General features: G+C 46.4%; 2 protein-coding genes across 3 annotated transcripts; one reads left to right on the forward strand and one right to left on the reverse strand.

Annotated features, from left to right (window-relative positions):
• The first annotated feature begins 1808 nt into the window (after positions 1–1808).
• fam151b (family with sequence similarity 151 member B) lies at positions 1809–7311 on the forward strand. Of its 2 annotated transcripts, none has more exons than XM_088630604.1 (6): positions 1809–2029; positions 2525–2650; positions 3263–3422; positions 4924–5144; positions 5714–5849; positions 6853–7311. In XM_088630604.1, exons 1-6 carry the CDS (start codon positions 1906–1908, stop codon positions 6995–6997), a joined length of 912 nt encoding a protein of 303 aa, XP_088486730.1. In that variant the 5' UTR covers positions 1809–1905; the 3' UTR covers positions 6998–7311. The 2 variants fall into 2 exon arrangements, with proteins under 2 accessions (XP_088486730.1, XP_088486731.1); XM_088630605.1 differs by having other exon boundaries at positions 2024–2134.
• A 3224-nt stretch (positions 7312–10535) lies between these two features.
• ankrd34bb (ankyrin repeat domain 34Bb) lies at positions 10536–21965 on the reverse strand. The gene is made up of 2 exons (XM_088630603.1): positions 21573–21965; positions 10536–15054 (listed from the first exon to the last, which is right to left on the reverse strand). Exon 2 carries the CDS (start codon positions 15001–15003, stop codon positions 13405–13407), a length of 1599 nt encoding a protein of 532 aa, XP_088486729.1. The 5' UTR covers positions 15004–15054; positions 21573–21965; the 3' UTR covers positions 10536–13404.
• Between the last annotated feature and the right edge of the window lie 733 nt (positions 21966–22698).

Raw genomic sequence — 22698 nt, forward strand, 5'->3', positions numbered from 1 at the left:
GACGAGAAAAACAAAAGTCTTAAACTTTAAGGCCGGGAGACGCTTGAGTGAAATTCGAGGGGGCGAGGTTAGAATGCCGGAATAGCCATCGCAAACAGCGCCGAGACATGAGACGGGAATTTCTCTGAAGACTGGGTAAGGAGGATGTGACCTGAGAACTGGTCTAGTGTCCTCTGTACTAAATGAGGTAAGTAAGGTGAGCGGTTGTTAAAGACGTACAGGTGCGATGGATTTCCTACCACAGCACGTTGTCACGGTAACAGGTCGATTGGTGGGGGGTGGCTGAGGTTATGTTGGTTACCTTGGTTACCCCTCGTGTTCCTGTGCTCTGGAGAGAGCACGTGCGACAGCAGTTACTCAACGTCCAGCATTAAGAGTCAAGCGTTCAAAAATGCTCAACGGCGTTCACAGAGTCGAGCCACTGGACATTCTTGACGGCGAGAGTGAGGCACGAACTACGGGACACAAGCGAAAACTAGGGGGAAGCGTACTGAAAAACAGCACGAGGGTCTTGACAAGGGCTGCCGGAGTCTGGAGAAGGCTACCCAGCCGTGTAATCCACACCGATGAGCTGGCCTCTCTTGTGAAGTGACTGAGCGAGATCCCTGGATCGGTTAGTTACTAGCAACCAGGACGAAGGGCGGCTCCTCGTTTGTAACCTTTCTTGCGTCTGAGAAGTTGAAAGAGTGGTGGAGGTTTGTTACAGGGAAGAATAATCATAAATGACTCACACCTGAAGAAGGCTTCACGGCCAAAACGTTTTCTCTCTCCCTTTTTTTCAGCAGGGAATAAACCTATTACTTGTTCCTGTGCAGCCTAGGCATGCTGACGCAGCTACCCACCTGAACTACTTCAATCATAAATGACTACTGTATACTGACTTCTGTCTTTTTGATAGGAAGGTCTTTTTGACCATTGGCTGCATCGGCTGGTACGTTTCATTTCAGTTGATAACACTACACTGCCACAAACTGGAGCAAATGAAGCTCCAGGGTGGAGTTCCCTACAGCTACAGTACGTGTTCGGGGCAGTGTGAATGAAGATCTACTCAGTATCTTGTAACTCAGAATACTTAGGCCTGGTTAAAAACATATCTAAAATCTAAAGGTCATAAACATTGACATAGCTGATATGTGAGTGTTAATGAAAGGTTACAAACAAGCAGAAGTCATTCATTTACCCATTTCGTTTCTTGAAGAAAGCCAAGGTAATCGCTTCAACAACAGAGCTGGGTAAATTGTTCCAGTCTCCCACGACCCTTTTGGAGACCCATGTTCTCAGTTTTTAAATAACACTAACGTGACATTTCACCAGAAAGTCCCAAATGTTAAACCCCTATTTAATCCAAATCACATCAGTTTTTGCTTGCTTTGCTTAAACGAGGGACCGAATCACGTGTCAAAGAGCTGTATTTTCAAAGAATCCACCCGGAGTTTAGGAAGGAACAGACACACTCGATTGAAAAAAAAACACGGGGGAAACCAGCTTTTACTGTAGTCGAGAGCGGGCGTCTAGGTGTATCAATTTGCTCAATGTCTACTAATAAAGCCATGGTACAGTTTAAAAAAACACAGCATTAAATTCAATTATCCAGCTTTAGTAGGCGTCTGTGTTGGATATATATTCGTGTATGTATACACTCTTGCAGATGCACCCGGACCATCGGAAGTCATAACAGGAAAAACTAAAACTGAGTGGAAATGGATTCTCGATACCAGGGGCGGGGGGAGCCGATTTCGGAACTACATTTCCCACAGGTCGCCGCGGCACCGAGGGCAGGTGCTCCTAAAACAAGGGTCCGAAGAGCCCGACCGCTGCGTTGGGCGTTCCGTTTAAATGGAGAGATTATCGTTTATCGCTGTTTCGGAAGGGTCGTGCATGTTCCTTTTAAACATGCCGTGAGCAATGCGGAAATTTGGAAGCCCCGGTACTTTGCCGGCAGCCGCTGCCTTGTTCGTGGTATTGGCAGTTGTCTGGACATTGTGGAACCTGAGGGTTTTCGAGAGGGCCGTCTCTCCTGTTACTCTAGGTACGTTTACACGACGAGGTAGTGTTTTCGTCTGTTCGGTTGTTTAAACCGTGTTTTAACTCTCTCTCCCCTAAGATAAGGTGTGCACCAGCCTGCGCAAACGTGGTAAGTCTTCGGAACTGAGCTTTGGATGGAAATGTTCAAGGCCTTGTGGTTGCTATGTGTTTTCTGTGATGGGTCAGATCCAGCAGGCATACTGTAGGCGACAATCCGTACAGCCCTCTTCACTGTGGAGCTGAAGAGGGCTGCGATCATCACCTGTCCGGTTACGGGATTTCCTGGGCAGGGATGTGAAATTCAGTGTGGCGGCAAACGCCGCTAGCTAAAGACTTAGGTGTGCATCCTAAATAAAATAATTTGTTCGGACCCTTGGGTAGCTGAGGGCCAGCATAACATTCGCTGACCGATTTTAAAAGTGTGAATAGCTCTGAAGAGTGAACCTCTAGCGCTGTGCTGTCGCCATTGCTGCAGACCCCTGTGTGTGTGTGTTTCCAGGGAGAATGAGCGGAGAAACGCTGGACTACTTCCTCGGTAGAGCGCTCATACAGGAGAGGGACGCGGCGGAGATAGTGTGGTACCACGCAGCCAACAGCAAGAGCAAGATTGCAGAAGCGCTGAGAAGTAAGGGAGACTTTATTAAGGTCGTTGCATAAACCAACACACACAAAAAAACCGGGCGCCCTTTCATGTGTTTTTTTTTTTTCAATGAGGTTTTGCAAAGTCAACTGAAGTACAGCGAGAGCTGCATCAGGGGGCCAACTGGAGCCACAAAGATAACATGTAGCACAGATCTCCGACGGCCGTTAAGCAAACTTATCTTCTTTGGCTGTGTCAATAAAAATGCTCGAGTAGGGACCTGCGTCGGCACTCCGGGGCGGTAAAGCAACAGGTGGAGTGTTATTCCGCGCTGAAACCCGTTGGAGCAAATAAACAGCGTTTCGGCTGTGGAGCCTTCTTGAGGCGTCGCACGTCTTCGGACGGGCCTGCGTCAGTTTGATTTTCTTCGTATAGCCCAGCCGAAAGGTTTGCGCATTGGCCGTCCGGAGATCTTGGCTACCCGTGGTCTTCGTGGGTCGGCTGGTCCTCGTAGGTGCCGCGGGCTTCGCACAGCGACGGAGGGCGCTGGTGCCAGGCTCGCCACAGGAAGCCGGGCTCGTTGCGTGCGGAGAAGGGTTTTCGTGACCCCGGGGTTCAGAACGAGCCTGACTGAAATGGGTCCGCGCTTCACCCGAGGTTCTGCCCACATGATCGAAGCGGACGTCATCCTGCGGGGCGAGGCCCCCCGAGAGCCCGTCATGGCCCACCCGCCCGACACCGACAGCGACATCACCCTGCGCGACTGGCTGAACGAGGTGCTGGCGTCCGACAAAGGCATCAAGCTGGACTTCAAAAGGTGACTCTTCGCCTCCGTTGTCGGCACAAAGAAAACGGAGGGCATCTTTCGCCAGCAGCCATATCACCCTGCAGCTCACAGCTGGCAGCCCACTGGAGCTCAGCAGGTGTGAGCCTGGTCGGTACCTGGATGAGAGACTCCTGGGAAAGCTGAGGCTGCTGCTGGAAGAGGTGTTAGTGGGGCCAGCAGGGGGCGCTCACCCTGCGGTCCCAGTGGGTTCTAATGCCCCAGTATAGTGACGGGGACACTGTACTGTAATAAGGTGCTGTCCTTCGGATGAGATGTAAAAACAGGTCCTGACTCTCTGTGGTCATTAAAAATCCCAGGGTGTTTCTCGAAAAGAGTAGGGGTGTAACCCCGGCATCCTGGCCAAATTTCCCATTGGCCCTTACCAATCATGGCCTCCTAATAATCCCCATCTCTGAACTGGCTTTATTACTCTGCTCTCCTCCCCACTGAGAGCTGGTGTGTGGTGAGTATCATCCAGGTGGGGCTGCACACTGGTGGTGATGGAGGGGATCCCCATCACCTGTAAAGAGCTTTGAGTGGATTGTCCAGAAAAGTGCTATATAAGTGTAAGGAATTATTATTATTATTATTATTATTATTATTATTATTTTCTATCATTTTAAAGATGCTATAGCAGCTTGCTGCCACGAGAGGGCGTGTTTGTACCAAAGGTTAATAAATACCAGTCCAGTGCAGCACAGAGAGGAGATGAGGCCATTCTGTTCACACTGGCTATTTGTTTTTTTTTTCCCTGTTGTGCAGCTAGCCAGTACTAGTTTTCTAGCTTTACCGGGAACACTCCCCGGAAACATGAAATCCTCTTAAATCCCCAAGGAAGGGACAGCATAGGTCAATCAGCCTGCAGAGATCTCACAGACTCCACACGGACAGTCGCCTGTAGCGCGAATCGAGCCCCAAGTCCCACCTTGCAGAAGTCACCTAAGTTTAGAGACCCTGTTTTTTGTGTTTTTGGCTGCTGTCAACGATTGCCCCATTTTTTATGTGCAATCCTTTTTACTTTCATCGTTGGGCAGGCGAGTCGGTGTGCAGCTCGTAAGCGCAGTCAGTGCGTTTGAGAGTCACGGTCCTTTCTGTGATTCAGGTCACTCACAGGCTTTGTTTTTGAATAATCATCATCATCATCATCATCTTTATTTTATTTAGCACCTTTAAAAGCAGCTTCTCTGCTTTACAGAAAAGTAGAAAAAAAAAAACCAATGGAAACAGCCACAAGGATGGGAGATGAAATTAGCACAGGGAATCAGAAGCGTTTGTAATGGAGGAGAAGATGCAGAGGAGCGGACAGACTTCGCAATAAACGGGAGCCTTCCTGGAGAGGGAGGTTTTGAGTCTGGATTCGCAGGCGCTCGGGGAAGGCGAGTTGAGATATCCGTGGGGATGGCAAACCTGAGCCGGGGGGCGCAGCGGGAGACGTGCGGCGTTGCCGTGGCGCGGAGACTGAGGCCCTGTCCTTCCCCCCCTGTGGTCCCAGCCTGCCCGCGGTGCGCCCCTCCCTGAGGCTGCTGGAGCGCGTGTGGGAACGCCTGCAGGGCCCCCTGTGGATCAACGCGGACATCCTGCCTGGCCCCGGCGGCGGCGGCAGCCGGCCCCTGGACCCCGAGGCCTTCCTGGCCGAAGTGGGCGCCGCGCTGCCGGGGGCGGTGCTGTCTCTGGGGTGGACCACTGGCGGGAGCCCCCAGGCTGACAACACAGGTCTGGTATGCACACTGAGTACAGGGGGGCTCTCCGGCTCGCTCACCGGACTGGAGCATCGTAAGGATGGACGTGTCCGCAGCCCCAGCTCACTGGAGCGCTGTTTGCAGTTTTCATTATAGGAGAAGTTCAGGTTCACGTTTATTTGTCATTCCAGCCATATACAAGTATACAGTGGAACAAAATATTGTTCCTCCTGGCCCACGGTGCAGATACAGACAGGACACTGGCATAGACATTGTAGACAGGGTACACATAGTGCAGAGTGCAGATAGTGCAAATTACAAGGCAATACATAATTCATTATACACAACACACTGGGGGATTTATACCCTGTTTCTGGAATTGGGGTGGGAGATAATACTGCATGTCTCGTTGTTATATTTTTATAGATGTAAAGACAAAGCATATTGGTACGATACTTGTTTCATATGTACATGTAAAAAGGATACATGTGTTTGCTGTTTCTCTGTGTTCGTACTGGGGGTGGTCCTAGACATACGTGTTAATAGAAAGCCAGGACGCCCGCCGGGCCCGTTGCTCAGGGTTCTGGTCCTGTTGCGCCTCAGGGTACAGCTGGGAGATGGTGCGGGAGATGGAGGCGGTGTGCCGTGCCCTGGCGCGGCCGGTGAGCTTCCCCGTGCGGGCCGCGCTCCTGCGGCCCTCCTTCGCTCAGCTGCGCTGGCTCCTGCAGCAGTCCGACAGGTAGGGTCCGCTCCGGCGGGGGGGAGGCTGGGACGGCTGTTTTGTTTTGTTGCCTGACCGTTTCCAGACTTTCACCTCTGACTCGGCACTGACCCTGGTTATACCTTCCTGGGCTCTGCTTCGCCTGGAGCATGCAAGAATTGGGCCCTGATTATCTCTAAAGGTTTTGTTGGGAGACTTTTTCACACAGACTCCCTCCTCTCTTTACAAGGTGAGGTGCAGATTAAGAGCTGGGCATCGTAAACGATCTTGCTTCTGTGCACCTGGTGCAGTTCCAGCTCAGTATATTAATGGCGCATGCCAGTGCACAAGAAATGTCTTTAAGTTCTTTCGCTCTTGAGCTTTGGACTGGAGTGGTGCAGAGCCATCGATCTGGGCTCTCTTCTGCTGCCAGGCTGTCTGTTTAAGTGTGTGCAGAAGAGGAAGAAGTAGGGCCTTCGAATTCTGCTTTGCGCTGCCGTCGTAGCTTGTGATACAAGAAAAGTGTTTTTTCCTGCGGTGTTCAAGGCTGCTGCCTGAAGGCTTACCACATTTTATTTAGTAAGTGACCAGAAATGCCCGATGTTTTGAGGGTCACCTGGGTGGAGCACTTTGCGCTCAAGTGCTTGCCGGTCGCTTGACAGCTGTGTCCACAGAAGCTTAATTATTAATTATTCCCGAGGCCACAGTGACTTTCACTCACAGGGGTTCGGTCTGTGAATGAAAGTCACACTTACTACTCTGTGGGATTTACGTCAAATCATTTGTAAAAATACAGTGCCTGCTGTATGTTCCTTTTTCAACAGCATTCCAAGGATGCAGTACAGGCCTTTCATCACCAGATCACACTGGTGCAAACAGCAAAACTGCCCGAGTATCAGTCATACGGTCTGGTGCGTCATTAGGCTTTCTTGGGTTGGTTTGTCGATTGCCTTCAGTTTGTGGCTACCAGTGACCCCACACCAGAATCCCCATCGTTGACCCAGAGTCCATACCTGTGTGCTCCTCTCTGTCTCTGTCTCAGGTACAGCCTGACGGTGTGGACGGGACAGGGTGACATCTACCCTGAGGAGGACCTGCTGCTCTTTCGGCAGGACTTTGACAAGAGCAGAATCTATTACGACGTCCCAGAAGCCCAGGGCGTCCTGCTCACGAAAGGCCCGGGCTAGCCTCGCGCCCGGGCGGCCCTGTCCCGCCTCACGGCAGAGCTCGGGGTCTCACTGCCGCGCGGGGGAGCAGGGGAGTCTCCGCGCAGCTCTGGGGAGGGAACTGGATCTGAGGAGGGCCTTTCTGGAGTGCGAAATACAGCAAAAGGCATCACACGGGTACATGCATTCATTGTTCAATTTCATATCTATGCATTTTTATGTATTTTATATGGTTTTATGTGTGTATTCATGTATAGAGCCTTGAGAATGATAAGAGTTGAAAGGTGCTCTGTAAGAACTGGTGCAATAAAGCTGCATAGAATACTGTATCAACACACAGTGGACCCCTTCCGAATCGGTCAGACGTGAGAACCTGAAACCAGAGAACAGTTTTTTTCCTCGGAAGTCCATGATTTCATAAGATCTGAATATTTCAGCTGAACCTTCAATCCACCCTCTGTATCAAAATGTGCCGTTGCATACTACATAATGCTGCAAGTACGAAATATTGCTCGCAGGTAATTGATATGATCGAAAGGTGATGTGATAACAGCTTGTTTCTAGTATTTGAGCCGTTTTTCTGCGTCATTGAGCTCCACTGCTATATTTGAACAGTTGTTGAACGGCGAGTGGCCACGTGCCTATGACTGACTGCAGTGTTTTACCAGGTTCATGACCACAGAGGTGATAATCCCAGTGCAAACGGCTTGTGATCTATCTGATTTGCATGCTCCCCGGCATGTGTAGTGTTTCTGCACACGCAGGGAGCGAAGGAGTCAAGACAGGGCAGGAATATGGCTGGTGTCCATTCGCTCATTCAAAGCCTACATGCTGTATGTTTCTGCAGAGCACTCCGAATGGTGAAATGTTACACCACAGTTTCTGTATTACTTACACAGAAAAGTAGGTATGTGCAGCAGGCTCTTGGTGGAGAAAAGCCACCGTTTGTTAGAGGTGTACAGCTTTGAACTGTATGTAATATAGTGGAGCCTGAGGCCGCCTTCAAAAACGGAGCGAAGATCTGTCGCACAACACAAGGGGAGCTGTCCACTGTGGCACTGTAGTCTGTGGTGCTGAAATGTCAAGCTAGCTGTCCCCTACCATGCTCCTCTCCTGCTGCCAATTATACTGTATATATTTCCCTTTATCCTATATTTAGGATTTACTTATAAGTAAGCATTTACTTATACTTGATATTGTCTAAACTCTGGAGACATCCATGTTCATCACAAAACTCACTTCCAGTGGTGGATTTTAATACACCTGTGTTTGTGCTTTCATTCTTCTGCGCTGTGGTGTGGTCTGATGTCTGCTGCTTTTCTAAATCTGCTGATTTCCCTTTCTTTTTCCTCTGCAATGTGTATTTCGACCCAGCAGGCTGTTCTGGGGTTAGAAGTAACGTTTTAATTGCTAATGGATTATTGCTTTTAAATAATGAACTGCGACAGGAGAACAATTGTGGATGCGATGTGACGGTAATGTAAAAATGTAAATGTAGAAGTGCCGTTTGGAGCTCATGATTCATTACCAGAAGGCGGCCTCTCACTGTGTTAACAAGTTCATTGCTCATCACCGAGTCTGTGTTAATCTGCTCCATTCATAGACCCCCTCTTCCACCTTACCTCCCACCTGCTGGTATTCGAGTTCCCTTTCATACAATGTCAGCACTTCAACCAACTGGGATCCTACAATGTTCCTAGCGTCAAGCTCCAGATATCAAGTCCAGATTCTGAAATCCGCGTCTGAACTCTAAAATCGTGAGAATGTCAACAGCTGAAAGCAAACTTCATGCATTCAGATTGAAAAGAACAGTCTCTGTGTGTAGTGGGAAAAAAACAAGGGCCAGCAAAATTGCAAGAACACTCCTCTTTTTAACAATTGGAGAATGTGTGGAGCGATTGACTCAATTACACATATTTCGATCACACAGTACCATGGGTGTTGGTGGACCAGTAGGTGGCGATCTTCCCTCCGGACCTGAATTTCCAAGCCAATGCCCCAGTCAGGTAACCTTGGGTTCTGTGCTGCAGGAGGTGCCATCCTTCAGAAGAAGTGTTGCACCTAACACCTCGTTACTTGGTTGTCACACGTCACACTGCAAGAACAAGAGCAGGCCGTCTGACCTGTTTGGAGGGATCTAATTGATATGAGGATATCATGCAGCTGTTTCTTGAAGGAAGCGAGGGTTTGAATGTCAACAACTAGGGGGTCCCACACTCCAGTACCCTTTTGTATAAAGAATCTATCTGTAACAGTGGGGTGTGCACCCCAGTTTCCTGGCTCAACTGCACCCAGAGCTTTATGTGGTTCTAAACACCTCTAAAGCACTTTGTAATAGACTTCAAGATGAAATGTGTGAAGTAAGTGCAAGGAGCTGGTATTGAAGCCTTCTAGATTGTTGCTTTGTGGTTAGAACATTTTCACTTGCATGCAGTTTAGTCTGAACATTTATCTGTTGTTATCAACAGATTGAGTGTTTTGTTACCTTTCCTCCACGGTACAGAGGGCCAGTCTTTTTGCACTTGAATATATGGTGATCCCATTCAGTACAGCCACCCCTGCGTCATTTACGTCATTGGTGGGATGGATTTGTAAGAGCCCAGCTATTTGAGACGACTTTTGGAAAAAAACAAGCTCAGCCCCAGAAGTGTTTTACAAATCACATTTTTTTAAAAAACTTTATGAATCATAATAGTTCTTTGCAGTTGTGATCTATTGCAAACTAACACGTGCGAAGAGCTGCTTCAGAAGGAAGATGCAGAGGTGAAAGGTCAAAAGATGAATGCACCAGAGAGTGAAACGTTTTGCTACCGGTTACCGGTTCACTGTGCCTTCTGCAGTTGCGTCTGCCAGTATCCTTTCTGTCTGCTCGTCTTGCAACCTTATCTCTGCATCAGGCCACCTCTGATGTATGTACAGTTCCACCTGTCAGTTGGAGTCTGGAGAATTTTCCCATTACCGATTAATGAAGGGGACTTTTAACAGCAGGGCGGCGTGTTTTGAGTTCTCATGGTCAGTGTACACAGGAGAACATGACAAACGCACTCATATCTTATGTATACTGCACACAGCGCACAGGCTGACGTTTTGTGTAGGTGGATGACACAGTTCTAAAGGGCAGCCCAGGCTGTCTTTGAAAGTAGATATGAGATGAAATGAGGCAGAATAGAGCACAGGCTGGAGTCTGCTTCTCAGGGCTCTGGAATGAGGAGCTGGTAATGTATCCACATTTATGGTATGATTTTAGCTTTCACATTTTGTTTTACTGTCTGAACTGCAAACCTTCAATTAGAGTTTTAAATAGAAGGCGTTATGAAAGAAGTAATAAGTCAAAAGGCTCTTTGGGCACGGACTATGCTGTAGAGTGCAGTGTCAGAATTGCAGAGCTGCTGCTGGAGGAACATTCAGATGTTCCCTCATTCACATCAGACTAAAAACACCCTTAAATCGCCTGTCCTCTTCCCAGTGCACTAGAAATTTACAGATTATTTTATGTAAGAAGAAAGATCCACTTTTCAACTTCTCATGTTTTGTAAGCATGACAGATAATTCACTGGACTTGTCGTTTTCCAATATAGATTTATTATGCACAAATATATTGTATTGGATATATTAATTTTCTTTCAGATACGTCTGTAATTTCTTACATGCATGTTTTCACAAACATGTTTAGCTTATACTTCTTAAACATGTATTATTAATACTCATTTTGCAATGACATTCACAAGTTGTCTCACCAATGTTTGCTGTAAACACTTTGAAATGATTGCCTTTAAATAAGCTATACAGTTTATTATCACTGCTGTAATTCTCTATACATACACCTGTGAAAACCTTTAGTTCATCTAAATGTAATCTAGTTCCTTCCACATCTAGTTGTTTAATTTCAGGGAAAGGTTTTTATGCTGGATGCAGATTTTCTTTGCAGATTTAGGAAGGACACTGCAGAAACAGAGAAAAAAATTGGTGCAGTAAAGTCTTTTATTTCAAAAACAGCTTTTGGTTGTCACCTCTGCAATATGTCAATAGAAACAGACACTTATTATGCACTCCAAATCCCCCGTACAGTGCCTTCAACGATATTGCATCTCTGCATTAGCTATGGCTGTGCTGTTCTTTGATGAACAGCATCATTTAAAAAGCAATAAAACAACCTAAGTATTTGCTTCTACATTGGTAAATAAACAAACAGCTTGAACAGGAGGGGTCAGCGGTCAGCGGTGAGTCACCACGTGTTCGCTGTTGCTGCTCTTCCTCTACTCACACTCCAGAGCAAGCAGGTGGGCAGTGTTTGGGCCATTCATTTTGCAGGAGAGGAAGGAAAACTGTATTTTGCCGCTATCAAACATAATAAGAACAAACACTTCTCAAAACCCGTTGCACTAAGGCTGTATGAGGAAATCATATCTGGGCACCGCTTACTGAAAACCTTTCCCATCACACCATCAGGATGCAAGCACAGAGGGCATGACCATTTGTGTACCATTTTTATAAATAGAACTGAAAATACCATAGACTCTCAGAATCTCCCAGTGAAGGAATAAACCTTTATAAGCAGATGTGCAATTATAATGATGTCCTGTTGATTTTGGATGTGTGCTTTTAGTTTCATTTTTAGATTGTATGTAAAGCTGGAATCGGGTAAGCGTTGTTCAGTGTTGTACACTACAGTATATTGGGGATTGTGACTTTAGCAAGCCAAGTTCAGGAGATCTATGGGGTACAGCACTGCGCTGTTAGATATTTAGCTAGTGTTGGTGAAAGTTACTTTTAAATAGTTTTCCATTACAATGGATAACTTTTCTAAATCGATTTTAAGAATAAAATGTTACTTTACATAGTAACTATACACACACTACAAAGGTCACTGTAACTGATGACTTATTAAAGTTAGCTCTCGACTTCCTGTTTGTTTTAAAAGACCTTAACTTATCACTGTCATGGATTACCGCTGAAAAGCAACTTCCCCCACTCTGTGTTCAGCATGATGTCACACAATAGACAAGTTGGTGGCAGTTTTACAAAAGGAAATATAGATAGTGTCGAAGTCTTGGAGGTTAAGCTTCTAGGACTTACTTTAAACTGAATGAGCAAGATGAAGAACATGTCACCTTCTTGTTTTTAATCGTTCTGATGGTCCATCGATGTTGTGGGGAATGGAACAGCATAAGATGCCACTTGGCTCAGCAATCATCTTCCTCTAAATTCTTCTTATTGCTCCCATCTTCTGTTTAAAGCACTTTGCGGCACTCCGGTTTTACACAGCTTTGCGTTGGTTTCTATAGCTGGTATGATTGGAGTGACCGGCCACATTATTAGGCACGGTGTCACGGATGGTATCTTTGTGGATGGCTTTAGCTCTGAAGGGAACACAGAGTGTTTCTGTCAGCTGGGCTACAGTTTGAAGAGACTGAGAACTGATGCCTTCTGGGCTCCCAGCGGTCTCTTAGCCTTTAGCTCTTTGACCATTGCTGATCAGGACTGTCCTTTCTACCGCCACATCTAACTAGCTTCCATCCGCCGTCATGCTTTTTAGAAACTTTCCTGAAATGTTGTGCATTCCAGCTGTTGTCTGTTTTAAGCGGATGGCGCATGACTTCACTTTATGTACTCCATCACTGTAGCATTTTGTATTGAATGCTCTGCACATATCTATTGGGAAATATCCTGCAGAAAGAAACAAAGAACATTTAAAAGACACAACACACTGCCATTACCACTGGAAAGCTTGTTCTGTTGTCTGTTCCTTTAATGTGATGCATCTAATCTTCTTTTTTGATTTTATACTCGTGCTAACCAGTTTTATTTCCTCACAAGACGATTCACAAACACCTCTTCAAGAAATATTCCTGCCATGATATTTTAGTTTTCTGTTGCTGAAACTGGCGAGGCTGCAGGGAGATTACCCTTGCCACCCACATGTCTGCTTGCAACTTGTATGAATGTCACCAACAGGCAGGAAGGGCACAGATCTACCCCCAGTCTGATCAGGTCACCACTAGACAGAAAGATCGGTGGGAGGGCCCGTAAAGCAGAGGAGTGGAAGAGCCTGCCTCTCTGATATTTCTGCCAAACCTTTCAAAGGTGCAGCACTTGCTACCGTGGTTAAGTGTTCGCTGTCAGAACAAGCCATCGTAATGATGATATTTGGCCAATCAACAGTTTTAAGTCATTATTCTGAAAATGTGAGAAAAGAATTATAGGCTTTCGGAATCTCGTTGGAATCACTGCAGCAGCTTTAGCACCTACAAAGATACGTTGTGTTGTGAAAGCCTGTTAGGGTACACAGCAGTTCGATGAGTTCATGGCGAATTGCGGAACCCCTTTTAGAAAGCATGAGAGGAATGTGTGATAACACAGTGGAAACGCCGTAAAAGTGCAGCACACAGATTGCCGTGGAGCACCAAGAAACCGGTGCCGGTGTCTTATTAATGACCAAAAATCTCCTCGAAGTTCACCAGCTGTTTGATCTGCTCCGTCTGCATGGAGTGCCTCCGCAGCAGCATCTTCTTGGACTTGAGATCCTTGGGAAAGGTGGGAGCCGAGGGAATGAGGGGCTTGGGTCCCCCAGGGACAGCGCTGGCTGGCTTGCTGCTGTTGCTGTTGATGGCCCCAATGTCCGGGATGGGGTGGTGGGGGTTGAGAGGGGGGAGGTATCCTGGCCTGGTGTGGGAGATGTGATCCAGGAGCAAGGCTCCCGACCCCCTGCGCTCCAACATCCCTGGGTGCCTCCGAGCCACCTGAGCAGCAGACACGTTCTCCAGAGACTCCCGGGACCCAGACAGCGTGGAGTGGTGCACCGAGACGAGCTTCTTCTTCTCCAGAAGGCCTTTGCCGTCCTCCGCGTGGCTGGTGTACATGGGCAGCTGGGAGTCTGAGCTGTAGTGGTCCATCCCGATGTTCCTCCTCTGTACAATGTTCCTCAGGCTGGAGACAGCCAGGTTCTGGATGCAGTCGGGGTCCTTGTCCACAGGGATGGCGCCGCAATTGCGGCTGATGTCTGGGTGTGAGGCGGAGTGTAGCGAGTGTAACTCATCGTAGGACATCTTCCGGGACACGCCCCCTCCCCCGCCGGGAGACTGCTCGAACGTCTTACTCAGGCCGCCCGCGTCTTTGACATCAATGCTCTGGTGACGGGCGATGGGTGCCTTGGGGAAGGCCAGGCCGTTGATTCTGAGGGACAGCTCCTCCTCGGGGGTGATGTCCGGCAGGTCCTCGTTCAGGGAGGTGGCTTTGTTCTGCTGCAGGAGCAGCAGGGAGGGGGGGATTTTCAGCCAGGGTTCGGAGTGCAGCCGCTGCAGGTGCAGGAGTTTCGCCACCCCCCTGGCTGGGCTGGGCTTCCGAGTCGGGGAGCCCGGCTGGGAGTTGGCGTTGGTGGTGGCGGCGTGGGGGCACTGCTCCTTGAAGCTGAAGATGTGCTTCTCTGGCTCGGAGGTTACCGGAGAGGTCTTGAGCTCGATTTCCGAGGGGGACATGCAGGGCACCAGCGAGTGGCGGTCTTCCAGATCCGGAGGAGGAGGGACGTTCAGGTACTGCTTGGTCATCTGCCTCCCCGAGGGCAGCTTGTCCGTGGTGATGATGATCACCTCCTTCCCTCGCGCCTTGCATGCGTCCAGCAGGACCTTCAGCGTCTCCTTGTCGTCCGAATTGACGGCGTAGACCAGGGCGGAGCAGCTGGAGTGGTCCTCCAAGCTGGGGTCGGCGCCGCTCTTCAGCAGCAAGGACACCACCTCCACCCCGGCCCTCTCCAGGCAGGCGTGCATGAGCGCCGTCTTCCCGGACTTGTCCTGGATGTTGGGGTCGGCGTTGTTCTCCAGCAGGTACTTCACCATCTTGGCCTTGCCGACGCTCTGCTGGTCCACGTGCTTGGTCTTGCAGGCGATCATCAGCGGGGTCTCCCCGCGGTCGTTGCTCTCGTTGATGTAGGCGCCCCCCTCCAGGAGCAGGCGGGTCAGGCGGAGCCGGCTCAGGTAGACGGCCTTCAGCAGGGAGTTGCCGTCTGTCCGCACCTCCATGGCGTCCTCCATCCTGGCTACCCGGTCAGGGCCTCAAGCTTCATCCGCACGGCGCAGCAGGACCTGAGCAAAACCAGGAATGAGATGCCTGTCAGTCCCCAAACCTTTCCCCCCACGTCTTGTTCCACCTAGAGCACAAAGAAGCAACGGGAGACCTCCCAACGTCGGGTAGGCTGGTTCTCTACATCCCAAGCCCCGGGAGTCACCTTGAAAATGAAATACAATCTTATTTTAGCTTATTGATAATACGTCTGACCTTGTAAGTTCACACGTACTCTATTTGAGCTAATCACTGAATGTTCCCTTTTGGAAGTATGCCAGATGGATTTCACCTGCGCTGCCTTCAAGGCTGGCTGTCAGTTCCAGAGTGCACTGCGCTGTACTGTCATCTATTTTAGCATGGTTATCCTTGATGGCTTTTTTTTCCCTACTAAAATGACTTCCATCGCGGTGGAATTGGTGGAGGACAGGGAGCACAATCTATTGGCCTGTGAAGACGTTTCGATGGAAACATTAGAAAACATCAGAACCGCGGCAGACGATGTCTTTTCGAGGCCGCTGTCGTTTCAGGTGTATTCAAATCGCTGTCCTTTAACCCGACGGAAAGTTTTCTAGGTTGGGAAACAAAAGCCCAGTCTGATCAGGATATATCAGCTGAGCCGCGAGCCGCGGTACCTCTCGTCAAGAGCTCATTGTCTGCTTCCGCACCTTTCAGAAAGTCTTTCTCTGCTGGTAGAATGTCATGTCTTGGCGCACGAAAATTAAAGAAATGTATAAATGCGGGAAAAGAAAGGAAGACATTGAAAAGCGCTGAAAGGGTCAGGGTTAAATGTGACCTCACTGCAGCCTGTCGCGTAGATACAATGTGTGTGGGAGTAAGACTGCAGGGATAATGACTCTTTTCAAAATAATATCCTGCCATTCAAAGCTCTTTGTTGAAGGTGATTAAAAACTCAAGGTGAGGAATGTGTAGAAAAGATGGAGTGGGCTTCTGTGTGCAGGAATGCTTGTGAAAGGAAAGAGCGTTATGTCTGGTCGTATTCCGACCTTCAGTTCTCCTCCACTGCTGCCGATACTTCGCTGCTTCGCTTTGGGAGTTTCACTTTCTTCCCATGCGATCGACCTAAACGTGAAACGCCCCAGTGGGACGGACAAGAGGGTGAGAGGGCTGTCGTCCCTGCTCTGCGGGAACTTGCTAGACTACAGGAGTAACTCCGAATTCTCGGGCACCTTCAGCAGGAGCAGGGCCAGCGAATAAGCTGATCTGCACCAGATTCCGAGCTGGGGAATCATGGTAGGGAAACAATGTACCTCACGGGATGAATGAAGGACTGAGAACACGTCCCAAAAAGGGGACACCTGAAAAGAAGTATTTTAACGCTTTGATGTGAAGGTGTTACATTGGATTGAGCTGCAGCCTTGCACTGCTTTAAACAATGAGACCGATCTAGCAAACTTTTAATAGTTTGCAGAGCCGGTCATTCAATTCGGGAGTCCATTTTAAATCCCATCTCTATTGCACAGTGTGCTGGAATAATGCGATAACTCTGTTGGACAATGGACCTTCTAAACCATTTCTCTTTGCTGACTGGTTCTTTGCAGGAATGATTGATTTGCTTATTTGGGCAAGAATAAAATAATCTTTAGCTGCTGTTCAAGGCTTTTAAGATTCTAAAATCCAAAGGCTTGAGTCTCTCTAGGTCTAGACCTGGGGAATCTGATCTCTCAGTACAGGGTCTGCCCTCAATTACTTAATTAAATGTATCTGGATAATAGCTCTTTTTCATTCCTTACAGGTCTGAAAATATTCGAGATTGTTTTGTCATGGTGCCCTGTAAACATTTAGAATGAGATTTTTAGCAATGCAAAACTGTTCAATTCAATTAGGAAAATAATAATTTCAGTTATTGGTCAGTTAGATGGGTGAGAGTTGGGTGAAATGACAAGCACTAAGATCCCTAGGAACAAGACTGACAATTTTACCACTAGAATCCTACTGTATCTAATGAATAATATTATTGATAGAATATTACAATATATACAATATACAGGGATGCACAATCCTGATTCTGGAGGGCAGGTGCAGGTTTTCATTCCAGCTCAGTTCTTAACTGAAATCAGATGATTACTGGCCTACCTGGACCAGTTAAACAGCTTCTCCCAGCTCCTAAGGTGCAGCTGCTTTGAAGAGATCTAGAAAACCTGGATATGCTGTCGCTCTGGGACCAGGATTGTGACACCTCCGCTGCATATACATCTCTTACTATGTCTAGGAAGGTGTTCTGTTAGTGGTGTATTTCAAGACACTGTGGCTTAATTTTGCAGTCTAAAATAAAGACTTCTAATCATGATGGGTTAATACTGTTATTCTGCTTTATAAACATATTTATTTAAGGGTCTTCTAAATGCACCTTCAAAGCTTATATTGAGTCAGCTGAACTGATTATCCCCATTGCTCCTGTGAGTAATTAGTCACCTGCTGTTTGTGTCTCAGCTGAAAAAATAAAACAACACCACAAACAGTCAGGCACCGCTTAGTACAACTAACGTAATAACCGACTAAACTGATGGAAAGAGAAAAGTCAATTTTTATTGAGCTAAAATCTATATCCACCCATCATTTATGAAAATGATCATAATATATATTTTGGAGAAAAACAATATAACAATGGATTTATGCATTTGTCTTTTCCGTTTAGCTTCATCAGATAATTCCCTTCTGAGTTTAGCCCACTTTGGTCTATTTTCTTACTGGGGCGGGAGGAAACATTGCTTTGCTTATAGATTACAATAGACAAGTGGTAATAAATGTTTTTGATGTTAGATGACAGAGCTAACAGGAAAATGTTTCAAATTTAACTCCAGTGTCTGTTTTTTGCCATTAATAACTGTGCACAGAGTACATTTACAATGGTTTCAGATTTCTTTAAGAGGAGATTTAGGGAGCTACTAAAGAACATTTGTATATTTCACCCTGAGTTTGCCTTGAATAAGATAAACGAATCACTGAGCCCCAGTCCAGTCGGTCTTACAGGTCACCCTGAATCAGGGGTCTCCAGCCCTGGTCCTGGGGAGCCCCAGTCCAGTTAGTCTTACAGGTCAACCTGAATCAGGGGTCTCCAGCCCTGGTCCTGGGGAGCCCCAGTCCAGTTAGTCTTACAGGTCACCCTGAATCAGGGGTCTCCAGCCCTGGTCCTGGATCTCCTGGAATAATATTTCCTGAACTTCTATTTTGTAACATTACAGAGTTTTATAATATAATATCTCACTGTGGTTGCTGATGTTTTACAGCGGGTTGGTACCCACACAAAGCTGTGCATCATTTCTCTGTGATTTGTGTTTTTCCATGGAAGAGAAAAATAAATTCACAACAACTGAATCACACTTGTTGAAGGCTCATCAGTTTTTTTCACTCTGCTGAGCAATTAAACCCCTTGACACGTCCCTGCTGTATCATCTAAATGAGCGCCACTTTGCCTTCTGGAAATCATTTCCTTCGATAGGCTTGGAATATTCTATAGTGATGTTTTGCCCAACACCAGTTATTTGTTTACCTGCTGAGTAATGCTGATGTTTTAAATGTAGTTATGCACTGAAAAATATAACTGTGCCCTCAAATTACGGGATATATTCCTTGTGTTTCTTTCGGCTAGGTGAACTAATGTTTGCATGTAAAACACCCGCCACCTTTTTTTCTTCTTATGAAAATTGCAAAAAGAAATTTGAAAGCTTTCAGGAAAATTTAGAAATTTAAAATTAAAATGAGAAAAACACAAATTTAATCAGATGAGTTAATCCATCCGTCCCTTTTCAAACTGCTTTATCCCATTCAGGGTCACTGGGGGGCTAGAGCCTATCCCAGCAAGCAATGGACACGAGGTAGGGTACGCCTCGGACGAGACACCAGTCCATGACAGGGCACACACAGACACAAACAATCCCACCAGAGTCAACCTTGCCATGTCAATTATCCTGCCAGTATGTTTCTGGACTGTGGAAGGAAACCCACAGGAACACGGGGAGAACATGCAAACTCCACCCAGACAGCACCCCAGGATTCGAACCCAGGGCCCCAGCACTAAAAGGTAGCAATGCTTCCCACTGCGCCTCCCCGGAGTATTTTTAACCATTTTTCCTAAGCATGGAGCAAACCCCTTCTTCTTTCACAGAAGGCTGACCATTCTCTGTGAACTGCGGTGAGGCTCCTGAAACAGGCAGGGAAATCTCTTTTCATGTGCCTGTGAAAAGCTAATGTGTGCCCGGAAAAGCAGCAGGAGTGATGATCCACAAACCTCAATCAAAGGTCAGTGATTACCAATGGCTTCTCTAAATATGTGTAGAGTCCCCAGTTAAGTCCCTTGTGTGCTCAGTCATTCACTTATGCACTGCAATTGTGGAGTTATTTCAAATAAAAAGAATCTGAGAGAAAACCACAAGTTAGGTAATGTATCCCAATTTGTCAGAGCACCAAGGCAGAGAAAGTGACAGAGGAGCTGTTCCCAGGTGGCTGGAGAAAGTAAAACACTATCCCAACAGCTACACCTCACATCAGTCAAACATCAGAACAGAGAGTCAATGCTCAAGGCCACAGCTCTCGGAACACCACGATTACAAATCCTGAAGTCCAGACAACAATCACAGCAACAAGCGTTGTTGCAACCGTGACACTGAAATCACTTCTGAGTCAACAGCAGTATGCTGTCCCCTCAGGAGCTGAGGTGGTTACCATCTTCCAGAGAAAGAGAGCAGATGTTAACTGACCTTCTTGTTTCCTGCTTCCTGTGTTTTAAAGTATCAGCTGACCAATCACCTTCTCAGAACTGGTCAGGTGACTGAGGGCAGCCATTCCTTCCCCACAGACTTCTGGGTAATGTGGACCACACAACGATCTTAGTCTGTCCTCTTACAATTTGTAAAACCTCTTGACTGACAAATTCCTCATGTACCACCCTGTGTCGAAAACATGACAGAACCAAAACAAGTACTCATAGAGCAATATATCTTCTAGAATCATCTTAATGATGAGGGGTTTTGGGGAAAGGTGAAAATTGAATTATAAAGGGCAGGGCAAACAACGTTAATGAAAGTCGCAGAGCATACAATATAATTTTACAAAATAAATGATTATTTGAAGCAGTTATTGTCAAATTGCAGGCAGTGGGCAATCTTGTTCCTCCTCATTTGTATTGATAATCTAAATTCTGGTTTTTAAACTAGTCAAGTTTGCAGATCATACCAAGGAAGATTAGCAGATGCTTTTGGGGGCAGCAAAACAAAAATCAAAAAGATTTAAATTAATTTAATGCAAATGAGAAAGTAGCAATAACATGAATGATACTGTAAATACAAAAGGAGAAACACTGAGCTAGAAGAGGCTACTTATGTAAAAGACTAAGTGTTTTTGTTGACGTATCATTTACATCTTCAAAACAATGAGGGGAAGGAATTAAAAGGAAATCACAATGTTAGGATAGTGTAAGCATATAATTTAAATTAAGGGATTCTGTTTAAACTGAATGATACACTAGTGAAACCTCATTTAGAATACTGAGTGCAATTTTGGTCACCATGTTATATAAAGATATTGCTGTTCCTGGATTAGTCAGGAGACAAAGATACATTCCTGGCATGAATCAAAGGAATGCCCTACTGTGACAGACTAAACGAACTGAATCTTTTTAGGTGAACGGAGAAACTATGAGGTGACCTGGTTCAAGTATTCAAAATCCTTAAAGTCAAAGAAGAGGACTCATTCAGAAGCAAAAGAGAAACATGAACCAGAGGACACAGATGAAAAGAGCATTTAAACCTGAGAACAGTGGGAAAGTTTTACACAAAGGGTGGTGGGAGTGTGGAACAAGCTGCCCAGCAATGTTGATGAAGCTGGTATGCTGGCTGAATGAAATGATGAGATCATATTATCAATGGACTGCTAAAAATCAAATAAGCTAGAAATGTCAAATGACACCCTTGTGTTTCTTATGTTTTTATAGGTGTGTCTTTTCAGATACAATTTCCAGATTGCATTGCCTGAAAGAATAAACCTTGGGATTTTATTTGCATTGGTGTCATCCCAACTTTGTGTTTGTTAAAATAGCAATATAGATATTTGGATTTGCAAATTTTTGTGAATTGTACTGAATTATCACACTTCTCTTCAGTGTGCACTAACAGCAGATATAATGTGAGTCAGTACTGTATGTTTGTTTCCACAGAGTAAGTGATCAACCCACACCATCTGTGTGTATCGGTCATCTCTCTGAGCTACGAGGACATCATAACTAACAGGAGTATGAAACACAACCACAGTGAGGAACTGTGAGGCAGGTGATAAACAGTAAAGACAGGACTTCAGAGACATTTAGAGATAACCTTCACCCAATTGTTAAAAAAAAAATGTAAGCTGGAAATGTTACATTGTATTTCCAATATTATAGCAGGCTGTCATTGTACCAGAGTTTACATAGTGCAAGACAGATCCTGATTTCTTGAGGTTTTAGAGAGACCACACATACTACTTCTCTACCTGTTCAACAGCTGCAAGTAGAATAGTTTAAAAATGTGAGTAATGAGGCACTTACCAGTGTAGCTTCGTCATGAATCCTGTGCAGAGCGCTTCAGTCCCCGGCTTGTTGCATGTTACATCTTGCCAAATGAAAAGGTAATCCAGCTTTGAGGTTTGTGGTAAGTCTTATACTTAGGGGTAAAAGGACAAGAAATGGATATCTTTCCCGGAGTGAAGTGTGTCTGTGTGTGTATGAGTGGGGTAGAACTCTACTCTAAAACTACTGGTTCAAAAACAAAACACTTGATGTTTCACATGGCGGGGTTGTAACAGAAGCCCACAGCTCTGACTGTAAATGTGACAGGTACTGCAATTACAGGCAGCATGAGAGTGGGCAGTCAGCTGGAGGGAGTCAGGTTGTCTGCTTTCCTGCTCAGCGCAGAGGTCTGATAAGACCTGAGGGGGCGTGGTCTCCGTGGTGATTGACAGCCTGGAGCCAACCAATGGGCTTTACGCTGTCCCTAAAGAGGGGCCGGACAGCAGAGGAAGGAGGGTGTCCCCTCAGGTGGAGCTGGAGCCCCGGCAAAGTTTCTCCACTGCCCTGTCCAGCACACTGGTACTGAACTGAACAGTGGTAGTGTATTAAATAGATGATGTCAAAGAGTGCTTTGTGCTTCCTTCACATTGGCTGTCTGACAAGGATATAACAGCCGGTTTTATTTTTGAAGAATCGAAAGTGTGTTATGGCAGGGTAATTCCTATCTAGTGAATGACACAAAGGTATTTACACTGATAAACTGGCATACCCAGACATTGTTTATTATAAGTTCACAACCTGTCTCATATGTACAACTTGCAGTCCCAGAAGAACCAGTTTCTTTACTCAGATAAGATGACTTCTTTTTTTGTGAGGGGAGATGTGGGACCTTTTCTTTTAACAATCAGCTTGTGACTTCTTTTTTGATTCTGACATTATTTTAAATAAGAAAACCGACACCTTTTCTTGTCCTGGAAGGTGTTATTCTTTATTTCTGTAAAGGAACAGATAAGAGGTGGCTGCCATTATGGTAATGTGGTGCGTACACTAATATTGCCAGCGCAGTATCAGAGTAATATTGCCAGCTTTCCGCTTACCGGATGTCCAGGTATCTTAGGTCAGGTCTTTGGTGTGCCTGTTCATGCTGATAGAGAAACCTAAAAAA

The sequence above is a fragment of the Lepisosteus platostomus genome, chromosome 4 (genome assembly GCF_059453375.1).
Source record: "Lepisosteus platostomus isolate fLepPlt1 chromosome 4, fLepPlt1.hap1, whole genome shotgun sequence".
Taxonomy (NCBI): domain Eukaryota; kingdom Metazoa; phylum Chordata; class Actinopteri; order Semionotiformes; family Lepisosteidae; genus Lepisosteus; species Lepisosteus platostomus.